This window comes from Calonectris borealis, chromosome 32, assembly GCF_964195595.1.
Source record: "Calonectris borealis chromosome 32, bCalBor7.hap1.2, whole genome shotgun sequence".
Lineage (NCBI taxonomy): Eukaryota > Metazoa > Chordata > Aves > Procellariiformes > Procellariidae > Calonectris > Calonectris borealis.
Genome location: NC_134343.1, coordinates 244,758 through 272,377, shown reverse-complemented (window position 1 = coordinate 272,377; position 27,620 = coordinate 244,758). Strand labels below are relative to the sequence as shown.

General features: G+C 69.9%; 1 protein-coding gene across 1 annotated transcript; it reads left to right on the top strand.

Annotated features, from left to right (window-relative positions):
- Nucleotides 1-1,319: 1,319 nt before the first annotated feature.
- LTBP4 (latent transforming growth factor beta binding protein 4) lies at nt 1,320-26,901 on the top strand. The gene is given in 27 exon segments (XM_075134413.1): nt 1,320-1,558; nt 2,900-3,112; nt 5,394-5,647; nt 6,742-6,844; nt 7,556-7,618; nt 7,729-7,851; nt 8,992-9,156; nt 9,836-9,982; nt 10,061-10,237; nt 11,563-11,694; nt 13,111-13,236; nt 13,319-13,444; nt 15,336-15,455; nt 15,535-15,660; nt 15,731-15,856; nt 17,610-17,732; nt 17,828-17,959; nt 18,417-18,548; nt 20,345-20,470; nt 20,576-20,875; nt 21,784-21,852; nt 21,940-22,068; nt 23,434-23,580; nt 23,672-23,824; nt 26,268-26,314; nt 26,316-26,692; nt 26,776-26,901. Coding segments are annotated over 26 exon segments (3,951 nt in total). The 5' UTR covers nt 1,320-1,338; the 3' UTR covers nt 26,688-26,692; nt 26,776-26,901.
- The last annotated feature ends 719 nt before the right edge of the window (nt 26,902-27,620 follow it).

Here is a 27,620-nt window from a genome sequence, read left to right as displayed (position 1 = left end):
GTCGTCCCCCCCCCCCGTGAGAGCCCTCCGGGGATGTCCCCTGTCACCAGTGAGGTCCCCACTCGTGTTGTGTCTCGTGCCCCCCCCCCCGCAGTGTCCCGTGTCTCCCCCACTCTGTGTCCCTTGTCCCCACTCGTGTTGTGTTCCATGTCCCCTTCCCCCGTCCCCACCTGCTCTGTGTCCCGTGTGTCCCCCCCACGCGGTGTCCCGTGTCCCCCCCCGTGTCCCCACTCGTGTTGTGTCCCATGTCCCCCTCCCTCTCCCCACCTGCTCTGTCTCCCGTGTCCCCCCCCCACTCTGTGCCCCCTGTCCCCCCCGTGCTGTCTCCCGTGTCCCCCCCACTCTGTGCCCCCTGTCCCTCCCCGCTGTCTCCCGTGTCCCCACTCGTGCTGTGTCCCGTGTCTCCCCCGTCCCCACCTGCTCCGTGTCCCGACCCCCCCCACTCTGTGTCCCGTGTCCCTCCCACTCTGCCTCCCGTGCCCCCCCCGCTCTGTCCCTTGTCCCCCCCGTGTCCCATGTCCCCACTCGTGCTGTGTCCCGTGCCCCCCTCCCTGTCCCCACCTGCTCTGTGTCCTGTGTCCCCCCCCACGCAGTGTCCCGAGCCCCCCCGTGTCCCGTCCCCACCCGTGTTGTGTCCCGTGTCCCCACTCTGTGCCCCACGTCCCCCCCCGTGTCCCGTGTCCCCCCCACGCCGTGTCCCGAGCCCCCCCACTCTGTGCCCCACGTCCCCCCCCGTGTCCCCCCCACGCCGTGTCCCGAGCCCCCCCACTCTGTGCCCCACGTCCCTCCCCGTGTCCCCCCCACGCCGTGTCCCGAGCCCCCCCACTCTGTGCCCCACGTCCCCCCCCCGTGTCCCCCCCACGCCGTGTCCCGAGCCCCCCCACTCTGTGCCCCACGTCCCCCCCCGTGTCCCCCCCACGCCGTGTCCCGAGCCCCCCCACTCTGTGCCCCACGTCCCCCCCCGTGTCCCCCCCACGCCGTGTCCCGAGCCCCCCCACTCTGTGCCCCACGTCCCCCCCGTGTCCCCCCCACGCCGTGTCCCGAGCCCCCCCACTCTGTGCCCCACGTCCCCCCCCGTGTCCCCCCCACGCCGTGTCCCGAGCCCCCCCACTCTGTGCCCCACGTCCCCCCCCCCCTCCCCGCTCCCCCCTCCCCGCTCCCCCCTCCCCTCCTGCCCCCGCCGCGAGCCGCCGCTATGGGAGGGGCGTGTCTGACTCTCAGCCCCACCCCGGGGCGGGGCCAACCGCCCCTCCCGCGTTGCCCCGCCCCCTCCCGCGTTGCCCCGCCCCCTCCCGCGTTGCCCCGCCTCCTCCGCCCCGGGGGCTCGAGGCGACGGTGATGGGCCCCGCGCTGCTCCTGGCCGCCGCCGCCGCCGCCTCCCTGGCGCTGCCGGTAACCGGGGCCGGGCCCGGGCCCGCCCGGCTCCGCCTGCTCTTCACCCCCCCCCGCTGCCGGTTCCGGTGCTCCGGGGGTCGCTGCCTCCATCTCTGTCAGCGGGGGGGGAACGTCACCGCCCTGGAGAGCGGTCGCCCCCCCGGGGACAGCGGTTTCCGACTCGGTCAGTGCCGGGGGGGGGTCCGGTAAACTGGAGGGGTCCGGTAAACCAGGGGGTGGGGGTCCGGTAAACCCGGGGGGTCCGGTAAACCGGAGGGTGGGGGGTCCGGTAAACCGGGGGGGTCCGGTAAACCGGAGGGTGGGGGGTCTGGTAAACCGGGGGTGAGGGGGTCCGGTACCCCGGGGGGTCTGGTACCCCGGGGGTGGGGGGGTCCGGTGCCCCGGGGGCATCCGGTGAACCGGAGGGGGTCCGGTGCCCCGGGAGTCGGTGGGGTCCGGTGCCTCGGGGGGGGTCCGGTGCCCCGGGGGGGTCCGGTGCCTCGGGGGGGGTCCGGTGCCCCGGGGGCATCCGGTGAACCGGAGGGGGTCCGGTGCCCCGGGAGTCGGGGGGGTCCGGTGCCTCGGGGGGGGTCCGGTAAACCGGGAGGGAAGGGGTCCGGTGCCCCGGGGGGGGTCTGGGAAACCGGGGGGGGGTCTGGTACCCCGGGGGTGGGGAGGGTCCGGTGCCCCGGGGGGGATTCGGTGCCCCGGGGGGGGGGGGGGGGTCGGTGCCCGGGGAGGGGGGCGCAGTGGAGCAGGGAGGGTCCGGTGGACTGGGAGAGGTTGGGGTGCAGGGGGGGGGCTTTGGGGTGCAGGGGGGACTCTGGCACCCCATGGGTGCGTGGGGGGCACACTTGGGGTGCACGGGAGACTTTGGGGTGCAGGGGGGGCTCCAGCACCCTGGGGGTGCACAGGGGATTTTGGGGTGCTGCACCCCCCATGGGTGGCTCTAGCAGGGTGGGGGGGGGTCCCCAGCCCCCCCCCCGAGCCAACTCAGGGGTCCCCCAAGATTTGAGGGTGGGTGCTCAGGGTGCCCCCCAAAACACCCCCCCCCCTTTTCCCTGCTGAGCACCCGCTCCCTCCCACTTTGGGTGGGTGGGGGGGTGGGTGCTGGGTGCTGGGGGGGGGGGAAGGTGGGGCCCCATCCCACCCACGCGGCGCGATGACCTCATCGCGTTGGAAAACGCCGGGAATTCGGCAAAATAAACATTGGGGCCCCCGAGAAGAAAAAAATTGGAACCCACAGCCCTCCCCTCCCCCGCCTCCGGATATTTGGGTGCTCCCGGATTTGGGGGACCCCCCCCTCCCCCCAATACCCCCCCTCTATCGGGGGGGGGTGCTGGAAGAGCACCCAGGCATTTGGGTGCTGCCCCCCCCCCACTTTTTAGACACCCCCCCCCGCTGCACCGGCATGGTCCCCTGGATTTTTTTGGGGTGTCCCCCCCGATTTTGGGGGGGGCCTCCCGGATTTTTGGGGTCCTCCCTGATTTTGGGGTGTCCCCCCCCCCCCCATTTTGCCTTGCAGTCGTCTGCCCGCTGCTGTGTCGGAACGGGGGGGTCTGCGCGCGCCCCGATACCTGTTTGTGCCCCCCCGAATTTACCGGCAAGTTCTGTCACCTCCCCGCTAACGGCACCCGGGGGGGCGAGGGGGGGGTCCCCCAAAATCTGGGGGGGCCCCAAGCCCTCACCCAATCCGTCTACACCCTGCCCTTGGCCAACCACCGGGAGGAAGAGGATGGTGAGGACCCCCCCCAATGTCCCTGCTAAATTGGGGGGGGGGTGTTAAATGGGTGCTCCCCCCAGCACCCGTAGCACCCCCCCCAGCACCTATAGCACCCCATAGCACCCTCCCAGCATCCACAGCACCCCCCCCAGCACCTATAGCGCCTCCCCAGCACCCGTAGCAGCCCCCAGCACCTATAGCACCTCCTCAGCACCCACAGCACCCACAGCACTCCATAGCACCCAAGAGCACCCCCTCAGCACCCATAGCACCCCCTCAGCACCCATAGCACTCCCCCCAGCACCCAGAGCAGCCCCCAGCACCTATAGCACCCATAGCACCCCCCAGCACCTATAGCACCTCCCCAGCACCCATAGCACCCACAGCACCCACAGCACTCCATACCACCCAAGAGCACCCCCTCAGCACCCATAGCACTCCCCCCAGCACCCATAGCACTCCCCCCAGAACCCATAGCAGCCCCCCAGCACCCATAGGACCGCCCCAGCACCCATTGCACTCCCCCCAGAACCCATAGCACCCCCCCAGCACCCATAGCACCCATAGCACCCCCAGCACTCCCCCCAGCACCCATAGCACCCCCAGCACCCATAGCACGTATAGCACCCCCCCCAGCACCCATTGCACTCCCCCCCAGCACCCATAGGAACCCCCAGCACCCATTGCACTCCCCCTCAGCACCCATAGCACCCCCCGAGCACCCATAGGACCCCCTCAGCACCCATAGCACCCCCCCAGCACCCATAGGAACCCCCAGCACCCATTGCACTCCCCCTCAGCACCCATAGCACCCCCTCAGCACCCATAGCACCCCCCGAGCACCCATAGGACCGCCCCAGCACCCATAGCACCCCCCCAGCACCCATTGCACTCCCCCTCAGCACCCATAGCACCCCCCGAGCACCCATAGCACCCCCTCACCACCCATAGCACCCCCCCAGCACCCATAGGACCCCCCAGCACCCATAGCACCCCCCCAGCACCCATAGGAACCCCCAGCACCCATTGCACTCCCCCTCAGCACCCATAGCACCCCCTCAGCACCCATAGCACCCCCTAGCACCCATAGGACCCCCCAGCACCCATAGCACCCCCTCAGCACCCATAGGACCCCCTCAGCACCCATAGCACCCCCCCAGCACCCATAGGACCCCCTCAGCACCCATAGCACCCCCCGAGCACCCATAGCACCCCCCCAGCACCCATAGGACCCCCTCAGCACCCATAGCACCCCCTCAGCACCCATAGCACCCCCCAGCACCCATAGCACCCCCCCAGCACCCATAGCACCCCCCGAGCACCCATAGCACCCCCTCAGCACCCATAGCACCCCCCAGCACCCATAGGACCCCCCCAGCACCCATAGCACCCCCCCAGCACCCATAGGAACCCCCAGCACCCATTGCACTCCCCCTCAGCACCCATAGCACCCCCTGAGCACCCATAGCACCCCCTCAGCACCCATAGCACCCCCCGAGCACCCATAGGACCCCCCCAGCACCCATAGCACCCCCCGAGCACCCATAGGACCGCCCCAGCACCCATAGCACCCCCCCAGCACCCATTGCACTCCCCCTCAGCACCCATAGCACCCCCCGAGCACCCATAGCACCCCCTCAGCACCCATAGCACCCCCCCAGCACCCATAGGACCCCCCAGCACCCATAGCACCCCCCCAGCACCCATAGCACCCCCCGAGCACCCATAGCACTCCCTCACCACCCATAGCACCCCCCAGCACCCATAGCACCCCCCCAGCACCCATAGGACCCCCCAGCACCCATAGCACCCCCCCAGCACCCATAGGACCCCCCAGCACCCATAGCACCCCCCGAGCACCCATAGGACCCCCCCAGCACCCATAGCACCCCCCCAGCACCCATAGGACCCCCCAGCACCCATAGCACCCCCTCAGCACCCATAGCACCCCCCCAGCACCCATAGGACCCCCTCACCACCCATAGCACCCCCCCAGCACCCATAGGACCCCCCAGCACCCATAGCACCCCCCGAGCACCCATAGGACCCCCCCAGCACCCATAGGACCCCCCAGCACCCATAGCACCCCCTCAGCACCCATAGCACCCCCCCAGCACCCATAGCACCCCCTCAGCACCCATAGCACCCCCCCAGCACCCATAGGACCCCCCAGCACCCATAGCACCCCCCCAGCACCCATAGGACCCCCCAGCACCCATAGCACCCCCCGAGCACCCATAGGACCCCCCAGCACCCATAGGACCCCCCAGCACCCATAGCACCCCCCACCCCCCAGGTGCCCAGTCCATGGTGAGCATCCACGTGCAGCACCCACCCGAAGCCCCCGTCACCATCCACCAAGTGGAGCGGGTGCGGGGGGGGGAGGAGGAGGAGGAGGAGACCCCCCCAGCACCCGCAGCCCCCCCAGCACCCAGAGCCCCCCGGCCGGCGCCCCTCTACCGCGTCCTGGCGCAGAGCGGCCCCCGGGTGCCCCCCGGCGAGGAGGGTGCTGGGTACGGGTACTGCTTCCGGCAGCTGCGCGGGGGAGAGGTGAGAGGGGTGCTGGGGGGGCGTGGGTGCTGGGATGTGGGTGCTGGGGGGGCGTGGGTGCTGGGGGGGCGTGGGTGCTGGGGCGTGGGTGCTGGGACGTGGGTGCTGGGGGGGCGTGGGTGCTGGGATGTGGGTGCTGGGAGGGTGCTGGGGGGGGCGTGGGTGCTGGGGCGTGGGTGCTGGGAGGGTGCTGGGGGGGCGTGGGTGCTGGGGCGTGGGTGCTGGGGGGGGGCAGGAGGGGACGTGGGTGCTGGGGGGGGCGTGGGTGCTGGGATGTGGGTGCTGGGGGGGTGCTGGGGGGGCGTGGGTGCTGGGGCGTGGGTGCTGGGAGGGTGCTGGGGGGGGCGTGGGTGCTGGGGCGTGGGTGCTGGGGCGTGGGTGCTGGGGGGGGCGTGGGTGCTGGGGCGGGGGTGCTGGGGGGGTGCTGGGGGGGGCGTGGGTGCTGGGGCGTGGGTGCTGGGGGGGTGCTGGGGGGGGCGTGGGTGCTGGGGCGTGGGTGCTGGGGGGGTGCTGGGGGGGGGCGTGGGTGCTGGGATGTGGGTGCTGGGGGATGCTGGGGGGGGCGTGGGTGCTGGGGCGTGGGTGCTGGGGCGTGGGTGCTGGGGGGGGCGTGGGTGCTGGGAGGGGGCAGGAGGGGACGTGGGTGCTGGGGGGGGCGTGGGTGCTGGGACGTGGGTGCTGGGAGGGGGTGCTGGGGGGGTGCTGGGGGGTGCTGGGTGCTGGGACGGGGGTGCTGGGAGGGTGCTGGGGGGTGCTGGGTGCTGGGGGGGTGCTGGGGGGTGCTGGGGGGTGCTGGGTGCTGGGACGGGGGTGCTGGGGGGGTGCTGGGTGCTGGGGGGTGCTGGGGGGTGCTGGGTGCTGGGACGGGGGTGCTGGGGGGGTGCTGGGTGCTGGGGGGTGCTGGGTGCTGGGGGGTGCTGGGGGGGTGCTGGGGGGTGCTGGGTGCCGGCGGCTCCACAGGCGCCGTGCAGGGCCGCAGTCACCGGGAGGCACCCCCCCCCCGCACCCCCCCACGGGTGGGTGTCCCGGGTGTGTGTGGGGGTGGGGTGCGTCCCGGCCCCTCCCCCCCCACCCAGCCCCCCTCCCCCCTCCAGTGCAGCTCCCCCCTCCCCGGCCTCCGCACCCAGGACATTTGCTGCCGGGGGGCGGGCGTGGCCTGGGGGGTCCACGAGTGCCAGCCCTGCGACGGCCACCCCCGTGAGGACACGGGTGGGGGGGGACACGGGTGGGGGCGGACACGAGTGGGGGGTGGGGACACGTGGGGGGGTGGGAGCGTGAGTGGGGGGGTGGGGACACGAGTGGGGGGGTGGGGACATGAGTGGGGGGGTGGACATGAGTGGGGGGAGTGGGGACACGAGTGGGGAGTGGGGACACGAGGGGGGCACGAGTGGGGGTTGGGGACACAAGTGGGGGGGTGGGGACACGAGTGGGGAGGTGGACATGAGTGGGGGGGTGGGGACATGAGTGGGGGGGTGGGGACATGAGTGGGGAGGTGGACATGAGTGGGGGGGTGGGGACACGAGTGGGGCATGAGTGGGGGGGTGGGGACACGAGGGATGGGGACATGAGTGGGGGGACACGAGTGGGGAGGTGGACACGAGTGGTGGGTGGGGACACGAGTGGGTGGGGACACGAGTGGGGGGTGGGGACACAAGTGGGGAGTGGGGACACGAGGGGGGACACGAGTGGGGGGGTGGGGGGCACGAGTGGGTGGGGACACGAGTGGGGAGTGGGGACACGAGTGGGGAGTGGGGACACGAGGGGGGACACGAGTGGGGGGGTGGGGACACGAGGGATGGGGACACGAATGGGGGGCTGGGGACACGAGTGGGGGGACACGAGTGGGGGGGTGTGGGACACGAGTGGGGGGGACACGAGTGGGGGGGGTCTCATCTCTGCCCCCCCCAGACCTGCCCCAGCGCGATGCTCCGTGTCCCCAAGGCTTCCAGCGCATCAATGGCTCCTGCCTGGGTGAGTTGGGGGGGGGGGAGGGTAAAAAGGGGGTGGGGGAGGGGCGGCGGGGGCGGGGGAGGGGCTCGGGGTGGGGGAGGGGAGGTGTGACCCTCCCCCCGCCCCCCCAGACGTGGATGAGTGCCAGGAGGGGGGGTTCTGCCAGAACGGGCTCTGCACCAACACGCGGGGCAGCTTCGCCTGCCTGTGCCAGCCGGGATTCCTGCTGGATTCCTCCCGCTCCAGCTGCATCTGTGAGCGGCGGGACTGGGATTGGGATTGGGATTGGGATTGGGGTGGGGTGGGATTGGGGTGGGATTGGGGTGGGGTTGGGATTGGGATTGGGATTGGGGTGGGATTGGGATTGGGGTGGGGTGGGATTGGGGTGGGGTTGGGATTGGGATTGGGATTGGGACTGGGATTGGGATTGGGATTGGGATTGGGGTGGGGTGGGATTGGGGTGGGATTGGGACTGGGATTGGGATTGGGATTGGGGTGGGGTGGGATTGGGGTGGCATTGGGGTGGGATTGGGATTGGGATTGGGGTGGGGTGGGATTGGGGTGGGATTGGGGTGGGGTGGGATTGGGATTGGGATTGGGGTGGGATTGGGGTGGGATTGGGATTGGGGTGGGGTGGGATTGGGGTGGGATTGGGATTGGGATTGGGGTGGGATTGGGGTGGGATTGGGATTGGGGTGGGGTTGGGATTGGGGTGGGATTGGGGTGGGATTGGGATTGGGATTGGGGTGGGGTTGGGATTGGGGTGGGATTGGGGTGGGATCGAGATTGGAATTGGGATTGGGGTGGGGTGGGATGAGGATGAGGATTGCGATGGGGATGAGGATTGGGATTGGGAAGGGGATGGGATTGGGATGGGGATGGGATTGGGATGGGATTGGGCTGGGGATGAGGATTGGGATGGGATTGGGCTGGGGATGAGGATTGGGATTGGGATGGGGATGGGGACGGGATTGGGATGGGATTGGGATGGGGATGGAGATGGGGATGAGGATGGGAATGGGATGAGGATGAGGATTGGGATTGGGATGGGATTCGGATGTGATTCGGATTGGGATTGGGATGGGGATGAGGACGGGAACGGGATTGGAACGGGGATGGGACTGGGATGGGATTGGGATGGGAATAGGGTGGGATTGGGGATGAGGACTGGGATTGGGATGGGGATGGGGCTGGGATGGAGATGAGATGGGAATGAGGATTGGAGTGGAGATTGGGATTGGGATAGGGATGGGGATGGGGATGAGGATTGGATGGGGAGGGGGATGGGATGGGGTGGGAGGGGAGGGGGATGGGGTGGGGATGGGATGGGAGGGGGATGGGAGGGGGATGGGGTGGCCGGCGCTCCCGGGCGCCCACCCCCCCGTCCCCCCCAGCCCACCAGGTGATCTCGGAGGCGCGGGGGCCCTGCTACCGCGTCCTGCGGGACGGGCGCTGCGCCCTCCCCACCCTCCGCAACATCACCCGCCAGATCTGCTGCTGCAGCCGGGTGGGCAAAGCCTGGGGGGGGGCCTGCCTCCGCTGCCCCCCCTTCGGCTCCGGTGAGCCCCCCCCACCCCCCCGGGTGCCCCCCTAGGGGGTCCCCCCCCCCCCAGCACCCTGCATCCATAGGGATGCTCCGAGGCTGCTCGGATGCTGCTCCGTGGAAGAAGTTGGGGTGCAGATTTGGGGGTGACCCCCCCCCATGTCCCCCCTCCTCCAGGTGACCCCCCCGGGTCGTCCCCCCCCCAGGTCCCCTCCCCGGATCCCTGGGACCCCCCCAGCACCCTGCATCCGTAGGGATGCTCCATGGGGATATTGGGGGGAGCAAAGTGGGGGTGCATCTGCAGATTTGGGGGTGCCCCCCCTGGACCAACCCCCCCAGAACCCCACCCAACACCTGGGTGTCGCCCCCGGACACCCGGGTCCCCCCTCGGATCCCTGGGTCCCCCCCCAGCACCCTGCATCCGTAGGGATGCTCCATGAGGATATTGGGGGGGAGCAAAGTGGGGGTGCATCTGCAGATTTGGGGGTGCCCCCCAGACCATCCCCCCCCCCGAATCCCCCCCCCGACACCTGGGTGCCCCCCCCCCCCCCAGATCCCTGGATCCCCCCCCAGCACCCTGCATCCATAGGGATGCCCTGATGCTGCTCCGTGGGGGAAGATGAGGGTGCAGATTTAGGGGTGCCCCCCCCAATTTTCACCCCCCCCCCCAAATTTCTCCCCCCCCCCCATCGCAGAGGGGTTCAAGGAGATCTGCCCGGCCGGCCCCGGTTACCATTACTCCGCTTCCGACCTTCGCTACAACACCCGGTACCTGGGGCAGGATCTGGCCCGCGTCCCCCTCGGACGTCCCCGCGCCGTCACCGCCGCCCCCCCCGCCACCCGTGAGCACCCATATCCCCCCCCTCCCCCCCCCCCCCAGCACCCGCTGGGGTCACCCTCACCCCCCCCTCGCCCTGCAGCCCGCTGGCAGGAGGAGCGGCGACCGGGTCCCCCACCCGTCACCCGCGGGCCACCCGGCCCCACGCGGCCACCGCTGGTCCCCGAGAGGCCACCCCCTGCCCCCGAGGTCATCGTGGTGCCACGCCCCACCCAGGGGCTGGTGGGACCCTTCCCCACCCGGGAGGGGCCCGGCCCAGGTAGGGGGGCTTTGGGGGGGGAGGGGTGGGGTTGCAGGTTTGCACGCATGCGCGGTTGCGCGGGGGTTGCCCGCGGGTGCACGCGTGGGGGTTGCCCGCGGGTGCACGGGGGTGGGGGGGGTTGGGGTTGCACGCATGCGTGGTTGCGGCTGCGTGCGCGGGTGCAGCTGCGTGCGCGGGTGCGCGTGATGGTTTCGCGCGTGCACGAGCCCTTGCGCGCGCGGTTGCGTGTAAGCGCCGTCGCAGGAACGCCTGGTTGCTCCTGCGTGCGTGGTCGCACGGGCGCCTGCAGTTGCACGCGTGCTCGGCCGCGCGCGTGCGCGTGGTGTCCCACGCGCGCAGTTGCATGCGTGCGCCAAGGGGTTGCGTGCACAGGTGCGCGCACATGCGCAGTTGCATGCATGCGCCAAGGGGTTGCGTGCACAGGTGCGCGCACGTGCGCAGGTGCAGGCATGCGCCAAGCGGTTGCATGCTCAGGTGCGCACACATGCGCAGTTGCAGGCATGCGCCAAGGGGTTGCATGCACAGGTGCGTGCACATGCGCAGGTGCAGGCATGCGCCAAGCGGTTGCATGCACAGGTGCGCACACATGCGCAGTTGCAGGCATGTGCCTAGGGGTTGCATGCTCAGGTGCGCACACATGCGCAGTTGCAGGCATGCGCCAAGCGGTTGCATGCTCAGGTGCGCACACATGCGCAGGTGCAGGCATGCGCCAAGCGGTTGCATGCTCAGGTGCGCACACATGCGCAGTTGCATGCATGCGCCAAGGGGTTGCGTGCACAGGTGCGCGCACATGCACAGGTGCATGCATGCGCCAAGGGGTTGCGTGCTCAGGTGCGCACACATGCGCAGTTGCAGGCATGCGCCAAGCGGATGCGTGCGCGGGTGCGCACACATTGCCCGGGCACCGCTGCGCACGTGTGCGTGCTTGCGCGCGCGCGCCGTTGCGTGCGTGGTTGCGCACATGCACCGTTGCGCACGTGTGTGTGGCTTCACGTGTGCACGGTTGCACACACGCCCGGTTGCACACGTGCATGCTCCCACCTGCACGGTTGCGCCTGTCTGCGTGTTTGCACGCACGCGCTGTTGCGCGCATGCCGGGTTGCGCATGTGCGTGATCGCACGCAGGCGGGGTTGCAAGCAGGCACAGTTGCACGCATCTGCGTGCTTGCACGCCTGCACCATTGCGCGCACCCGGGGTTGCCCGTGTGCGTGGTTGCAAGCATGCACCGTTGCCCGCGTGCCCACGCTGATGCATGCAGGTGGTTGCACGAGTGTGCACGGTTGCACGTGCCCAACGCCCTCCCCCTCCCCCGCTTTTGCAGCAGCCGTCGGCAGCGTCTGCGAGAGGAACCCCCAGATCTGCGGCCCCGGGCGCTGCGTCCCCCGCCAGGGCGGCTACACCTGCCTCTGCCACCCCGGCTTCTGGCTCAGCACCCAGGGCACCCACTGCATCGGTGAGGGGGGCGGCGGGGGCGGGTACACGGGGGACTGGGGGTCCTGTCCATCCGTCTGGCCGGGCACCCACCCGCCTCTCCCTGCACCCACCCGTCCCTCTGGGCACCCATTTCTCCATGCACCCACCTCTCCCCGCACCCACCCACCCCTCCGAGCACCCACGTCTCCATGCACCCACCCGTTCCTCTGTGCACCCACATCTCTGTGCACCCACCCACCCCTCCACGCACCCATTTCTCCATGAACTCACCCATTTCTCCATGCACCCACCTATATCTCCATGCACCCACCCATCCCCCTGAACACCCATCCCTCCATGCACCCACCCACCCCTCCATGCACCCATTTCTCCCTGCACCCACTCACCCCTCCGTGCACCCATTTCTCCCTGCACCCACCCACCCCTCCGTGCACCCATTTCTCCCTGCACCCACCCACCCCTCCGTGCACCCATTTCTCCCTGCACCCACCCACCCCTCCGTGCACCCATTTTTCCATGCACCCACCCACCCCTCCGGGCACCCATTCTTCATGCACCCACCTATATCTCCCTGTACCCACCCACCCCTCTGTGCACCCGTTTTTCCATGCACCCACCCACCCCTCCCTGCACCCACCCACCCCTCTGTGCACCCGTTTCTCCATGCGCCCACCCACCCCTCCGTGCACGCACCCACCCCTCCGTGCACCCGTTTTTCCATGCACCTACCCACCCCTCCGTGCACCCATTTCTCCCTGCACCCACCCCTCCGTGCACCCACCCACCTCTCCGGGCACCCATTCTTCATGCACCCACCTATATCTCCCTGTACCCACCCACCCCTCCGTGCACCCATTTCTCCCTGCACCCACCCACCCCTCCGTGCACCCACCCACCCCTCCGGGCACACATTCTCCACGCACCCACCTATATCTCCCTGCACCCACCCACCCCTCCGTGCACCCATTTTTCCATGCCCCCCACCCCTCCCTGCACCCACCCACCCCTCCGTGCACCCATTTTTCCATGCCCCCCACCCCTCTGTGCACCCACCCACCCCTCTGTGCACCCGTTTTTCCATGCACCCACCCACGCCTCTGTGCACCCACCCACCCCTCCGTGCACCCATTTCTCCGTGCACCCACCCACCCCTCCGTGCACCCATTTTTCCATGCACCCACCCACCCCTCCATGCACCCACCCACCCCTCCGGGCACCCATTTTTCCATGCACCCACCCACCCCTCCATGCACCCACCCACCCCTCTGTGCACCCATTTTTCCATGCCCCCCACCCCTCTGTACACCCACCCACCCCTCCGTGCACCCATTTCTCCCTGCACCCACCCACCCTCTGCCCACCCACCCCTCCGGGCACCCATTTCTCCCTGCACCCACCCCTCTGGGCCCCCCCCCCCCACCCACGCTCTCCCCAGACGTGGACGAGTGCCGGCGCAGCCCCCGGCCCTGCCCCCACGGGCGCTGCGAGAACACGGTGGGGAGTTACCGCTGCCTCTGCTCCCCCGGCTACCGGCCCGGCGCCGCCAGCACCGACTGCCAAGGTCAGCGGGGACCCTCTGGGTGCTGCCCACCCGCCCGCCCCGCTCCTCGGGTGGCCTCAGCCCGGTCCGTGTCCCCCCGCAGACGTGGATGAGTGCGCCCAGAGCCCCCCGCCCTGCACCCATGGGCGCTGCGAGAACCTGCCCGGCGGCTACCGCTGCGTCTGTCCCGCCGGCTACCGGGGAACGGCGCCGGAGGAGCCCTGCCAGGGTGAGTGGGGGCGGGGGGGGCGGGGCGGGGGCGGGGCACCGGCATGGGGGGCCACCGTGCCATGGGCTCACCACGGGGTCACCACACCATGGGGTCACCACACCATGAGGTCACCACGCCCTGGGGTCACCACACCACGGGGTCATCACACCATGGGGTCACCACGCCCTGGGGTCACCACGCCACGGGGTCACCACACCACGGGGTCACCAGGGCCACCATGCCACGGGGTCACCACACCACAGGGTCACCACACCATGAGGTCACCATGCCCTGGGGTCACCACGCCACGGGGTCACCACGCCCTGGGGTCACCACACCACGGGGTCACCACACCATGGGGTCACCACGCTCTGGGGTCACCACGCTCTGGGGTCACCACGCCACGGGGTCACCACACCACAGGGTCACCACACCATGGTGTCACCACACCACAGGGTCACCACGCCACGGGGTCACCACGCCACGGGGTCACCACACCATGGGGTCACCACACCATGAGGTCACCACGCCCTGGGGTCACCACGCCCTGGGGTCACCACACCACAGGGTCACCACGCCATGGGGTCACCACGCTCTGGGGTCACCACACCACGGGGTCACCACACCACAGGGTCACCACACCACGGGGTCACCACGCTCTGGGGTCACCACGCCCTGGGGTCACCACGCCACGGGGTCACCACGCCATGAGGTCACCATGCCCTGGGGTCACCACGCCACGGGGTCACCACACCATGGGGTCACCACACCATGAGGTCACCACGCCACGGGGTCACCACGCTCTGGGGTCACCACGCCATGGGGTCACCACGCTCTGGGGTCACCACATCACGGGGTCACCATGCTCTGGGGTCACCACGCCACGGGGTCACCACACCACGGGGTCACCACGCCATGAGGTCACCATGCCCTGGGGTCACCATGTCCTGGGGTTACCACACCACGGGGTCACCACGCCCTGGGGTCACCACACCACAGGGTCACCACAGTCTGGGGTCACCACGCCCTGGGGTCACCACACCACAGGGTCACCACACCACGGGGTCACCACGCCACGGGGTCACCACGCTCTGGGGTCACCACACCACGGGGTCACCACACCACGGGGTCACCACGCCATGAGGTCACCATGCCCTGGGGTCACCATGCCCTGGGGTCACCACACCACAGGGTCACCACGCCACGGGGTCACCAGGCCCTGGAGTCACCATGCCCTGGGGTCACCACGCCACGGGGTCACCACACCATGAGGTCACCATGCCCTGGGGTCACCACACCACAGGGTCACCACACCACGGGGTCACCACGCCACGGGGTCACCACACCATGGGGTCACCACACCATGAGGTCACCACGCCCTGGGGTCACCACGCCCTGGGGTCACCACACCACGGGGTCACCACGCCACGGGGTCACCACACCACAGGGTCACCATGCCCTGAGGTCCCCACGCCCTGGGGTCACCACGCTCTGGGGTCACCACACCACGGGGTCACCACGCCCTGGGGTCACCACACCACGGGGTCACCACGCCACGGGGTCACCACACCACGGGGTCACCACACCACAGGGTCACCATGCCCTGAGGTCCCCACGCCCTGGGGTCACCATGCCCTGGGGTCACCACGCTCTGGGGTCACCACACCACGGGGTCACCACACCATGGGGTCACCACGCTCTGGGGTCACCACACCACAGGGTCACCACGCTCTGGGGTCACCACACCACAGGATCACCACGCCCTGGGGTCACCACACCACGGGGTCACCACACCACAGGGTCACCACGCTCTGGGGTCACCGCACCACGGTGTCACCGCGCCACGGGGTCACCGCGCCACGCGCCCGCCGTGCCGGTGCCTGACCCCTGCCCCCTCCCTCCCACCCAGACATCGACGAGTGCGAGAACCACCTGGCCTGCCCCGGCCAGGAGTGCGTCAACACCCCCGGCTCCTTCCAGTGCCAGCCCTGCCGCGAGGGCTTCCAGCTCCACCGCGGGCGCTGCGCAGGTACCCCGCCCCCTCCCTCCCCCCAGGGGGCACCCCCAAATCCTACCGGGGACCCCCCCATAACCCTCCCGTCCCCCAGACGTGGACGAGTGCGCCACGGGCTCCCCCTGCGGCCCCCACGGCCGCTGCGTCAACGCCGAGGGCTCCTTCGGCTGCGAGTGCCGGCGCGGTTACCGGGCGGGTGCCGGCGGCGCCCCGTGCGCGGGTGAGTGGGGACCTCGGTGGTGGCCCCGTGGCCCCCATCGGCCGCCCCTGACGGCGTCGCGCGCCCGCAGACGTCAACGAGTGCCTGGAGGGCGACTTCTGCTTCCCCCACGGCGAGTGCCTCAACACCGAGGGCTCCTACGCCTGCCTCTGCGCCCAGGGCTACGCCAGCACCCCCCAGGGCACCGCCTGCGCCGGTGGGCGACACCCCGCGCCCCTGCCCACCGCGCCCGTCACGGTCCCCATCCCCGTCCTCGTGTCCGTCCCTGTCCCCGTGTCCCCACGCCCATCCTGGTTCCCGTGTCCCCACGCCCATCCCAGTCCCCACGCCCATCCCAGTCCCCATGTCCCTGTGCCCATCCCAGTCCCCGCATCCCCATACCCATCCCAGTCCCCATGTCCCCATACCCATCCCAATCCCCATATCCCTGTGCCCATCCCAGTCCCCATTTCCCCATACCCATCCCAGTCCCCGTGCCCATCCCAGTCCCCATGTCCCCATACCCATCCCAGTCCCCATACCCATCCCAGTCCCTATGTCCCCGTGCCCATCCCAGTCCCCCTGTCCCCATACCCATCCCAGTCCCCATATCCCTGTGCCCATCCCAGTCCCCATGTCCCCATACCCATCCCAGTCCCCATACCCATCCCGGTCTCCCTGTCCCCGTGCCCATCCCAGTCCCCATGTCCCCGTGCCCATCCCAGTTCCCATGTCCCCATACCCATCCCAGTCCCCATGTCCCCATGCCCATCCCAGTCCCCATGTCCCCATACCCATCCCGGTCCCTATACCCATCCCAGTCCCCATGTCCCTGTGCCCATCCCAGTCCCCATGTCCCCATACCCATCCCAGTCCCCGTGCCCATCCCAGTCCCCATGTCCCCATACCCATCCCAGTCCCCATACCCATCCCGGTCTCCCTGTCCCTGTGCCCATCCCAGTCCCCATGTCCCCATACCCATCCCAGTCCCCGTGCCCATCCCAGTGCCCATGTCCCCATACCCATCCCAGTCCTCATACCCATCCCAGTGCCCATGTCCCTGTGCCCATCCCAGTCCCCATTTCCCCATACCCATCCCGGTCCCCGTGCCCATCCCAGTGCCCATGTCCCTGTGCCCATCCCAGTCCCCATGTCCCCATACCCATCCCGGTCCCCGTGCCCATCCCAGTGCCCATGTCCCTGTGCCCATCCCAGTCCCCATGTCCCCATACCCATCCCGGTCCCCATACCCATCCCAGTGCCCATGTCCCCGTGCCCATCCCAGTCCCCATTTCCCCATACCCATCCCGGTCCCCATACCCATCCCAGTGCCCATGTCCCCGTGCCCATCCCAGTCCCCATGTCCCCATACCCATCCCAGTGCCCATGTCCCCGTGCCCATCCCAGTTCCCATGTCCCCATACCCATCCCAGTCCCCATGCCCATCCCAGTGCCCATGTCCCTGTGCCCATCCCAGCCCCCATGTCCCCATACCCATCCCGGTCCCCATGTCCCCATACCCATCCCGGTCCCCATACCCATCCCAGTGCCCATGTCCCCGCGCCCATCCCAGTCCCCATTTCCCCATACCCATCCCAGTCCCCATGCCTATCCCAGTGCCCATGTCCCTGTGCCCATCCCAGTCCCCATTTCCCCATACCCATCCCAGTCCCCATGCCTATCCCAGCCCCCATGTCCCCATACCCATCCCAGTCCCCATGCCTATCCCAGTGCCCATGTCCCCGTGCCCATCCCAGTCCCCATTTCCCCATACCCATCCCAGTCCCCATGCCTATCCCAGTGCCCATGTCCCCGTGCCCATCCCAGTCCCCATTTCCCCATACCCATCCCAGTCCCCATGTCCTCATACCCATCCCAGTGCCCATGTCCCCGTGCCCATCCCAGTCCCCATGTCCCCATACCCATCCCGGTCCCACTGGTGCCCCCCGTCACCCCGTGCCCCCTGGCAGACGTGGACGAGTGCCAGCGCGGGGGCGTCTGCGAGGGCGGCCGCTGCTCCAACACCGACGGCTCCTTCGAGTGCCACTGCCCGGCGGGTTTCCGCACCGACGCCGACAAGGCCCTGTGCCAGGGTGAGGGGCTGGCGGCCGGGCCGGGGAGGGGACGGGCGCTGCCAGCGCCGGGGGGGGGGGGGGGATGGCATCGAGGGTGGTCTGTCCCCCCGCAGACGTGGACGAGTGCCAGGAGTACGGCGCCAGCCTCTGCGGCGCCCAGCGCTGCGACAACGTCCCCGGCTCCTACCGCTGCGTCACCGACTGCCAGCCCGGCTACCGGGCCGGTGACGGCGGGGACTGCGTCGGTGAGTGCCGGGTGGTCCCGGGACGGGCACGGGGAGTGGGACGGGCACGGGGACCGGGGTGGGCATGGGGACCGGGATGGGCACGGGGACCGGGGTGGGCACGGGGACTGGGATGGGCATGGGAACCGGGGTGGGCACGGGGACCAGGATGGGCACGGGGACCGGGGTGGGCATGGGAACTGGGATGGGCATGGGAACCGGGGTGGGCACGGGGACCGGGATGGGCACGGGGACCGGGGTGGGCACGGGGACCGGGGTGGGCATGGGAACCGGGGTGGGCATGGGGACCGGGATGGGCACGGGGACCGGGGTGGGCACGGGGACCGGGGTGGGCACAGGGACTGGGACGGGCACGGGGACTGGGACGGGCATGGGGACCGGGGTGGACACAGGGCTGGGGGGTCCCCGGTGTCCCCAGCCTGCCGTGCCCACGGGGTGCCCCCCGCTGTCCCCGCAGACGTGGACGAGTGCCAGGAGTACGGCGCCAGCCTCTGCGGCGCCCAGCGCTGCGATAACGTCCCCGGCTCCTACCGCTGCGTCACCGACTGCCAGCCCGGCTACCGGGCCGGTGACGGCGGGGACTGCGTCGGTGAGTGCGGGGGGGGAGTGCGGGGGGGGCAAGATCCATGCCATGGGTGCAGAGGGGCAGAAGGACCTTGCCATGGAGAGCAGAGGCACCATGCCATGGGGCACAGGGTTGCAGAAGGACCAAGGGGGACATCAAGATCCATGCCATGGGGTGCAGAGGGACCATAGGGCACAGCAAGGACCATGCCATGGGGTGCAGAGGACCATAGGGACCCCGCCATGGGGCACAGGGTTGCAGAAGGACCAAGGGGGACATCAAGATCCATGCCATGGGGTGCAGAGGGACCATAGGGCACAGCAAAGACCATGCCATGGGTTCCAGAGGGCCCATGCCATGGGGGGACACCAAGATCCATGCCATGGGGTGCAGAGGGGGGCAGAAGGACCATGCCATGGAGAGCAGAGGCACCATGCCATGGGTCACAGGGTTGCAGAAGGACCAAGGGGGACAGCAAAGACCATGCCATGGGTTCCAGAGGCACCATGCCATGGGGGACATCAAGATCCATGCCATGGGGTGCAAAGGAACCATAGGGCACAGCAAGGACCATGCCATGGGGTGCAGAGGGGGGCAGAAGGACCATGCCATGGGTTCCAGAGGCACCATGCCATGGGGGGACACCAAGATCCATGCCATGGGTGCAGAGGGACCACAGGACACAGCAAGGACCATGCCATGGGGAGCAGAGGGGCAGAAGAACCTTGCCATGGGTTCTGGAGGCACCATGCCATGGGGGGACACCAAGATCCATGCCATGGGTGCAGAGGGACCACAGGACACAGCAAGGACCATGCCATGGGGAGCAGAGGGGCAGAAGAACCTTGCCATGGGTTCTGGAGGCACCATGCCATGGGGGACATCAAGATCCATGCCATGGGTGCAGAGGGACCATAGGGCACAGCAAGGACCATGCCATGGGGTGCAGAGGACCATAGGGACCCCACCATGGGGCACAGGGTTGCAGAAGGGCCATGGGGGACAGCAAAGACCATGTCATGGGTGCAGAGGGATCATAGGGCACAGGAAGGACCATGCCATGGGGTGCAGAGGACCAGAGGGACTGTGCCATGGGGCACAGGGTTGGAGAAGGACCATGGGGGACAGCAAAGACCATGTCATGGGTGCTGGAGGGACCATGCCATGGGGGACATCAAGATCCATGCCATGGGTGCAGAGGGACCATAGGGCACAGCAAGGACCATGCCATGGGGCACAGGGTTGGAGAAGGACCATAGGGGACAGCAAAGACCATGTCATGGGTTCTGGAGGGACCATGTCATGGAGGACATCAAGATCCATGCCACGGGGTGCAGAGGGGCAGAGGGACCATGCCATGGGGCACAGGGTTGCAGAAGGACCATGGGGGACAGCAAAGACCATGTCATGGGTTCCAGAGGCCCCCCACCATGGGGGACATCAAGCCCCACACCATGAGGAACATCAGGCCCCCCACCATGGGGGACATCAAGCCCCCCACCATGGGGGACATCAGGCCCCACACCATGAGGAACATCAGGCCCCCCACCATGGGGGACATCAAGCCCCACACCATGAGGAACATCAGGCCCCACACCATGAGGAACATCAGGCCCCCCACCATGGGGGACATCAGGCCCCCCGCCATGGGGCACAGGGCCGCTGAGGGACCACCCTGCACTTCGCAGAGAAGCAGAAGCCCCACACCGGGGTGGGCTCACCACCGCACTGGGGTGGTGGTGGTGGGGGGGGGGGGGTCACCCCCCACGGACACCCCCCCCCCCACCCACCCCAAAGCTGCTCCACACCCCCTTGCGCAGACGTGGACGAGTGCTCCAACGGGACCCTGTGCGGAGCCCACGCCGCCTGCCACAACCTCCCCGGCTCCTTCCAATGCGCCTGCGACCCGGGCTACGAAACCGCCCGCCACGGCCACCACTGCGTGGGTACGGCCAGGGACCCCGGGCTGGGGGGGGTGGGGGGGGGACAACGCCGATCCCCTCCCCCCCCTTAAATCCACCCAACCCCCCCCAAATCTTGGTCCCCTGCAGACGTGGACGAATGCGAGACGTTACGGGGGGTCTGCGGGGCCGAACGCTGCGAGAACGTCGAAGGCTCCTTCCTCTGCCTCTGCCCCGACGGCCGGGATGAATTCGATCCCGTGACGGGGCGTTGCGGCCCCCCGCCGCCTCCCCAAATCCCCCCCCGACCCCCCCCCGGCACGGCCGCCTGCTTCAGCAAAGCTTGTGGGGTGCTGGCACCCAACGTCACCCAACAGCAGTGCTGCTGCAGCCTGGGCTGGGCTTGGGGCACCCAGTGCCCCGCCCGGCCCTGCCCGGCCCCCGGCACTGGTAGGACCCCCCCAAACCCCCCCACCCCCCATTCCCCCGAACCCCCCCCCGCCCCCACCTCCAGGGGTCCGGCGCCCTCGGTTGGGGGGGTTCAGCCCTCGGCATGGGCACGCTGGGCCTGTTTGGGGGGGGCAGGAGGGGGTGCATGGGCAGGGATTGGGGTGCACGGGCAGGGGTTGGGGTGCACGGGCAGGGGATGGGGTGCACAGGCATGGGATGGGGTGTACGGGCAGGGGTTGGGGTGCATGGGCAGGGGATGGGGTGCATGGGTGGGGATTGGGGTGCACAGGCACAGGATTGGGGTGCACGGGCAGGGGTTGGGGTGCACAGGCAGGGTTTGGGGTGCACAGGCACGGGATTGGGGTGCACAGGCACGGGATGGGGTGTACGGGCAGGAATTGGGGTGCACGGGCAGGGGACGGGGTGCACGGGCAGGAATTGGGGTGCAAGGGCAGGGATTGGGGTGCACGGGCAGGGTTTGGGGTGTACGGGCAGAGATTGGGGTGCACGGGCAGGGGCTGGGGTGCACCGGCGGGAATTGGGGTGCGCGGGCAGGGGACGGGGTGCACGGGCAGGGGTTGGGGTGCACGGGCAGGGTTTGGGGTGCACGGGCAGGAATTGGGGTGCACCGGCAGGGGCTGGGGTGCACGGGCAGGGGCTGGGGTGCATGGGCAGGAATTGGGGTGCGCGGGCAGGGGTTGGGGTGCACAGGCAGGGATTGGGGTGCACGGGCAGGGGTTGGGGTGCACGGGCAGGGGACGGGGTGCATGGGCAGGAATTGGGGTGCGCGGGCAGGGGCTGGGGTGCACGGGCAGGAATTGGGGTGCACCGGCAGGGGCTGGGGTGCACCGGCAGGAATTGGGGTGCGCGGGCAGGACCCCTCGCGGTGACCCCCTTCCCCCCCCCAGAGGACCACCTCGCCGTCTGCCCGCACGGGCAGGGCCGAGCCGCCGCCGACCCCCAGGGCTCCCCGGCAGGTGAGTGCTGCCCGCCGCCGGGCCCGGCGCCCGCTGGGGTCCCCCGATTCTCGGGGGGGGACCCCCTGACGCTGCCCGTACCCCCAGACGTGGACGAGTGCCGGCTCTTCGCCCCCCAGCTCTGCCGGGGGGGGGTTTGCCTCAACGCCGCCCCCGGCTTCAGCTGCTACTGCCCCAGCGGCTACTACTACGAGCAGGAGCATCTGCAGTGCGTGGGTGAGCCCCCCCTGCCTGCACCCCTGCCCGCACCCCTGCCTGCACCCCCGCCTGTGCACCCCAATCCCTGCCCGCGCCCACCCCCTGCCTTCACCCTGACCTTTGCCTGCACCCCTGAACCCCTGCCCGCACCCCTGCCTGCACCCTGACCACCTGCCTGCACCCCTGCCTGCACCCCTGCCTGCACCCTAAGCACCTGCCTGCACGCCAATCCCTGCCCGCACCCACCCCCTGTCTTCACCCTGACCTTTGCCTGCACTCCTGAACCCCTGCCCGCACCCCTGCCTGCACCCTGACCACCTGCCTGCACCCTGCACCCCTGCCTGCACCCCTGCCTGCACCCTAAGCACCTGCCTGCACGCCAATCCCTGCCCGCACCCACCCCCTGCCTTCACCCTGACCTTTGCCTGCAACCCAGCCCCCTGCCCGCACCCCTGCCTGCACCCTGAACCCTGCCCGCACCCTGAGCCCAACGCCCTACCTGCACCCTGCACCCCTGCCCGCACCCCGACCCCTGCCTGCACCCTGACCCCCTGCCTGCACCCCTGCCTGCACCCCAGCCCCCTGCCTACACCCTGACCTCTGCCTGAACCCCAGCCCCCTGCCTGCACCCTGCCCCTCTGCCTGCACCCCTGCCCACACCCCTGCCTGCACCCTGACCTCTGCCCACACCCTGACCTCTGCCTGCACCCCTACCCTCTGCCCGCACCCCTACCCCTCTGCCCGCACCCCGACCCCCTGCCTGCATCCCAGCCCCCTGCCTGCACCCTGACGCCCTGCCTGCACCCCTGCCTCCACCCCTGCCTGCACCCCGACCCCCTGCCTGCACCCCTGCCTGCACCCCAGCCCCCTGCCTGCACCCCTGCCTGTACCCTGACCCCCTGCCTGCACCCCAGCCCCCTGCCTGACCCCCTGCCTGCACTCCTGCCTGCACTCCTGCCTGCCCCCCGACCCCCTGCCTGCCCCCCAGCCCCCTGCCTGCACCCCTGCCTGTACCCTGACCCCCTGCCTGCACCCCAGCCCCCTGCCTGACCCCCTGCCTGCACTCCTGCCTGCACTCCTGCCTGCCCCCCGACCCCCTGCCTGCCCCCCAGCCCCCTGCCTGCACCCCTGCCTGCCCCCTGACCCCCTGCCTGCCCCCCAGCCCCCTGCCTGCACCCCTGCCTGCCCCCCCAGCCCCCTGCCTGCACCCCTGCCTGCCCCCCGACCCCCTGCCTGCCCCCCGGCCCTCTGCCTGCACCCCTGCCTGCCCCCCGATCCCCTGCCTGCCCCCCAGCCCCCTGCCTGCACCCCTGCCTGCCCCCCGACCCCCTGCCTGCCCCCCAGCCCCCTGCCTAACCCCCCCCGCCCTCTCCCCCCCCCCAGATAACGACGAGTGCGGGGCGGAGGAGGCCGAGCCCTGCCTGGGGGGTCGCTGCGTCAACACGGTGGGCTCCTACTACTGCTCCTGCCCCCCCCCGCTGATCCTGGACGGCTCCCAGCGCCGCTGCGTCGCCAACGACACCCACCTGGGTGAGGGTCCCACCCATTGCCTCCCCCCCCCCCCCCCAAAAAAAAACCAAAAGGGGCCCTGCCTGATGGTGCCCCCCCCCCGCACCCCCAGACGCTGCCCAGGCCGTGTGCTGGCAGGAGGTGGGGGTGGACCTGGTGTGCGGCAGACCCCGGCTGGACAGGCAGGTCACCTACACCGAGTGCTGCTGCCTCTACGGGCAGGCCTGGGGCATGGACTGCGCCCTCTGCCCCGCCCGCCACTCAGGTGACCCCCCCCTGCACCCCCAAATCCTAACACCCCCCCCTGACATGGGTGATGGGTTGGCATCCCCCTCCCTGCAGTGTGGGACCCCCCCCATGCCTGTGATGGGGAGCTGTTGAGCCCATGGGAACGTGGGGAACGCCCCGCACCCCCATAATGGGGACCCCGTGCACCCCTATAGTAGGGACCCCACCCCTGCACCCCCAAATCCTAACAGCCCCCCTCCCACCATGGGTGCTGGGTTGGCATCCCCCTCCCTGCAGTGTGGGACCCCCCCCATGCCTGTGATGGGGTGCCCCCCCCTGCACCCCCATAATGGGGACCCCCCCTGCACCCCAATAGTAGAGACCCCACCCCTGCACCCCCAAATCCTAACACCCCCCCCCAACATGGGTGCTGGGTTGGCATCCCCCTCCCTGCAGTGTGGGACCCCCCCGCATGCCTGTGATGGGGAGCTGTTGAGTCCATGGGAATGTGGGGAACGCCCGGCACCCCCATAATGGGGACCCCCTGCACCCCAATAGTAGGGACCCCACCCCTGCACCCCCAAATCCTAACACCCCCCCCCAATATGGGTGCTGGGTTGGCATCCCACTCCCTGCAGTGTGGGACCCCCCCGCATGCCTGTGATGGGGAGCCCCCCCCGCACCCCCATAATGGGGACCCCCCCCTGCACCCCAATAGTAGAGACCCCACCCCTGCACCCCCAAATCCTAACACCCCCCCCCAACATGGGTGATGGGTTGGCATCCCCCTCCCTGCAGTGTGGACCCCCCCCATGCCTGTGATGGGGAGCTGTTGAGTCCATGGGAATGTGGGGAACGCCCGGCACCCCCATAATGGGGACCCCGTGCACCCCTATAGTAGGGACCCCACCCCTGCACCCCCAAATCCTAACAGCCCCCCTCCCACCATGGGTGCTGGGTTGGCATCCCCCTCCCTGCAGTGTGGGACCCCCCCCCATGCCTGTGATGGGGAGCCCCCCCCCCGCACCCCCATAATGGGGACCCCCCTGCACCCCAGTAGTAGGGACCCCACCCTGCACCCCCAAATCCTAACACCCCCCCCCCAACATGGGTGCTGGGTTGGCATCCCCATCCCTGCAGTGTGGGACCCCCCCCGGCATGCCTGTGATGGGGACCCCCTCCCCGCACCCCCATAATGGGGACCCCCCCTGCACCCCATAGTAGAGACCCCACCCCTGCACCCCCAAATCCTAACGCCCCCCCCCAACATGGGTGCTGGGTTGGCATCCCCCTCCCTGCAGTGTGGGACCCCCCCCCATGCCTGTGATGGGGAGCTGTTGAGTCCATGGGAATGTGGGGAACGCCCGGCACCCCCATAATGGGGACCCCGTGCACCCCTATAGTAGGGACCCCACCCCTGCACCCCCAAATCCTAACACCCCCCCTCCCACCATGGGTGCTGGGTTGGCATCCCCCTCCCTGCAGTGTGGGACCCCCCCGCATGCCTGTGATGGGGACCCCCCCCCCCTGCACCCCCATAATGGGGACCCCCCCTGCACCCCCAAATCCTAACACCCCCCCCCAACGTGGGTGCTGGGTTGGCATCCCCCTCCTTACAGTGTGGGACCCCCCCCCATGCCTGTGATGGGGAGCCCCCCCCTGCCACCCCCATAATGGGGACCCCCCCCTGCACCCCAGTAGTAGGGACCCCCTTGCACCCCCGTTGACACCCCCTGGCAAATGCAGGGACCCCCTGCACCCCCATAATGGGGATCCCCTGCATCTCCATAATAGGGACCCCCCCTTGCACCCTCATTGACCCCCCCGGCAATGCAGGGATCCCCTGCACCCCTATAATGGGGACTCCCTGCACCCCCATAATGGGGACCCCCCCTGCACCCCCATTGACCCCCCACCCAGCAATGTGGGGACCCCCCCAGCGTCCCTATGATAGGACCCCCTTGCACCCCCATTAACCCCCCCCCAGCAATGCAGGGCCCCCTGCACCCCCATAATGGGGACCCCCTGCACCCCCACTTAACCCAAGCAATGGGGGGACCCCCTGCATCCCTGTGCCCCCCCCCAGTGATGAGGGTCCCTTACAGCCCCCCAATGATGGGGGGTCCCTTGTAACCCCCCCAGTTATGGGGGGACCCCTCATAGCCCCCCCAATAATGGGGACCCCTTTGCATCCCCATAGCCCCCCAAGGATGAGGGGCCCCTTACAGCCCCCCAATGATGACCCCTTGTAGCCCCCCCAGTTTTGGGGGGGGGGGGTCCCTTGTAGCCCCCCCATTTATGGGGGGACCCCTTGTAGCCCAACGATGGGGACCCCTTTCCATCCCCACAACCCCCAGTGATGGGGGGGGGGGGGGATCCCTTCCAGCCCCCCCCCAATGATGGGGACCCCCATGCCCCCCCCCCAGGCTGCATGGGGGGGGGGGGGTCCCCCAAAACCACCTTCTTCTGCCCCCCCCCAGATGACTTCGAGTTCCTCTGCAACGTTCTGCGCCCCCCCAGCTACGGCCCCCCCCCGCGCCCCCCCCCCCTACGAATACGCCCCCGACTTCGCCCCCCCTTACGGCCTCCCTTACGGCCCCGATATTTTCGGGGGGCCCCGCCTCGGCCCCGCCCCCGCTCTCCGTTCCGACTACGACCCCTATGGATTTGGGGGGGCGACGGGGGGTTACGACCCTCGGGGGGATCCTCTTTACGTCGCCCCCCCCCGCTATGGGGGGGAAGATTTCGAGGACCCCCGGCACCCGTTCGCCCATCGGCCTCGGGGACCCCGCTACGAGCCCCCCGACCCCCACCCTGACCCCCACCCTGGCCCCCCCTGGTCCTACCAACCCACGGGACCGGGGGTTCATGGAGGAGGAGGAGGAGGAAGAGGAAGATGATGCCGGTGAGTTTTTGGGGTGCGGGTGATGGGGGGGGAGGGGGTGACCCCCCCCCACGCCCCCCCTGATGTCCCCCCACCCGCTGCAGGGGGGGAGGAGGAGTGCGGGGTGCTGAGCGGGTGCCGGCACGGGCGCTGCGTGCGGGTGCCCGACGGCTTCACCTGCGACTGCGACCCGGGGTACCGGCTGGACCCCGCCCGGCTGGACTGCGTCGGTGAGACCCCCGCACCCTGACCCCCCGGCACCCTGACCCCCCCCCCGGGCACCCTGACCCCCCCCAGCGCCCTGACCCCCCGGCACCCTGACCCCCCCGGCACCCTGACCCCCGCCGGGCACCCTGACCCCCCCCAGCGCCCTGACCACCCCGGCACCCTGACCCCCCCACAGCAGCCTGACCCCCCCCCGGGAACCCTGACCCCCGCCCGGCGCCCTGACACCCCCCAGCACCCTGATCCCCCCCCCAGCACCCAAACCCCCCCTCATCCCCCTGATCCCCTCCCCAGACCCAACACCCCCCTCCCCAGCACCCAGACGCCCCCATCCCCCTGATCCCCTCCCCAGCACCCAGACCCCCCCAGCACCCAAACCCCCCTCCCCAGCACCCACCCCCCCCCAGCACCCTGACCCTCCCATCACCCTAATCCCCCCCAGCACCCAAACCCCCCTCATCCCCCTGATCGCCCCCCAGCACCCAGACCCCCCCAGCACCCAAACCCCCCTCCCCAGCACCCAGACCCCCCCCAGCACCCAAACCCCCCTCCCCAGCACCCACCCCCCCAGCACCCAAACCCCCCTCCCCAGCACCCAGACCCCCCCCAGCACCCAAACCCCCCTCCCCAGCACCCAGACCCCCCCCAGCACCCAAACCCCCCTCCCCAGCACCCAGACCCCCCCCAGCACCCAAACCCCCCTCCCCAGCACCCACCCCCCCCC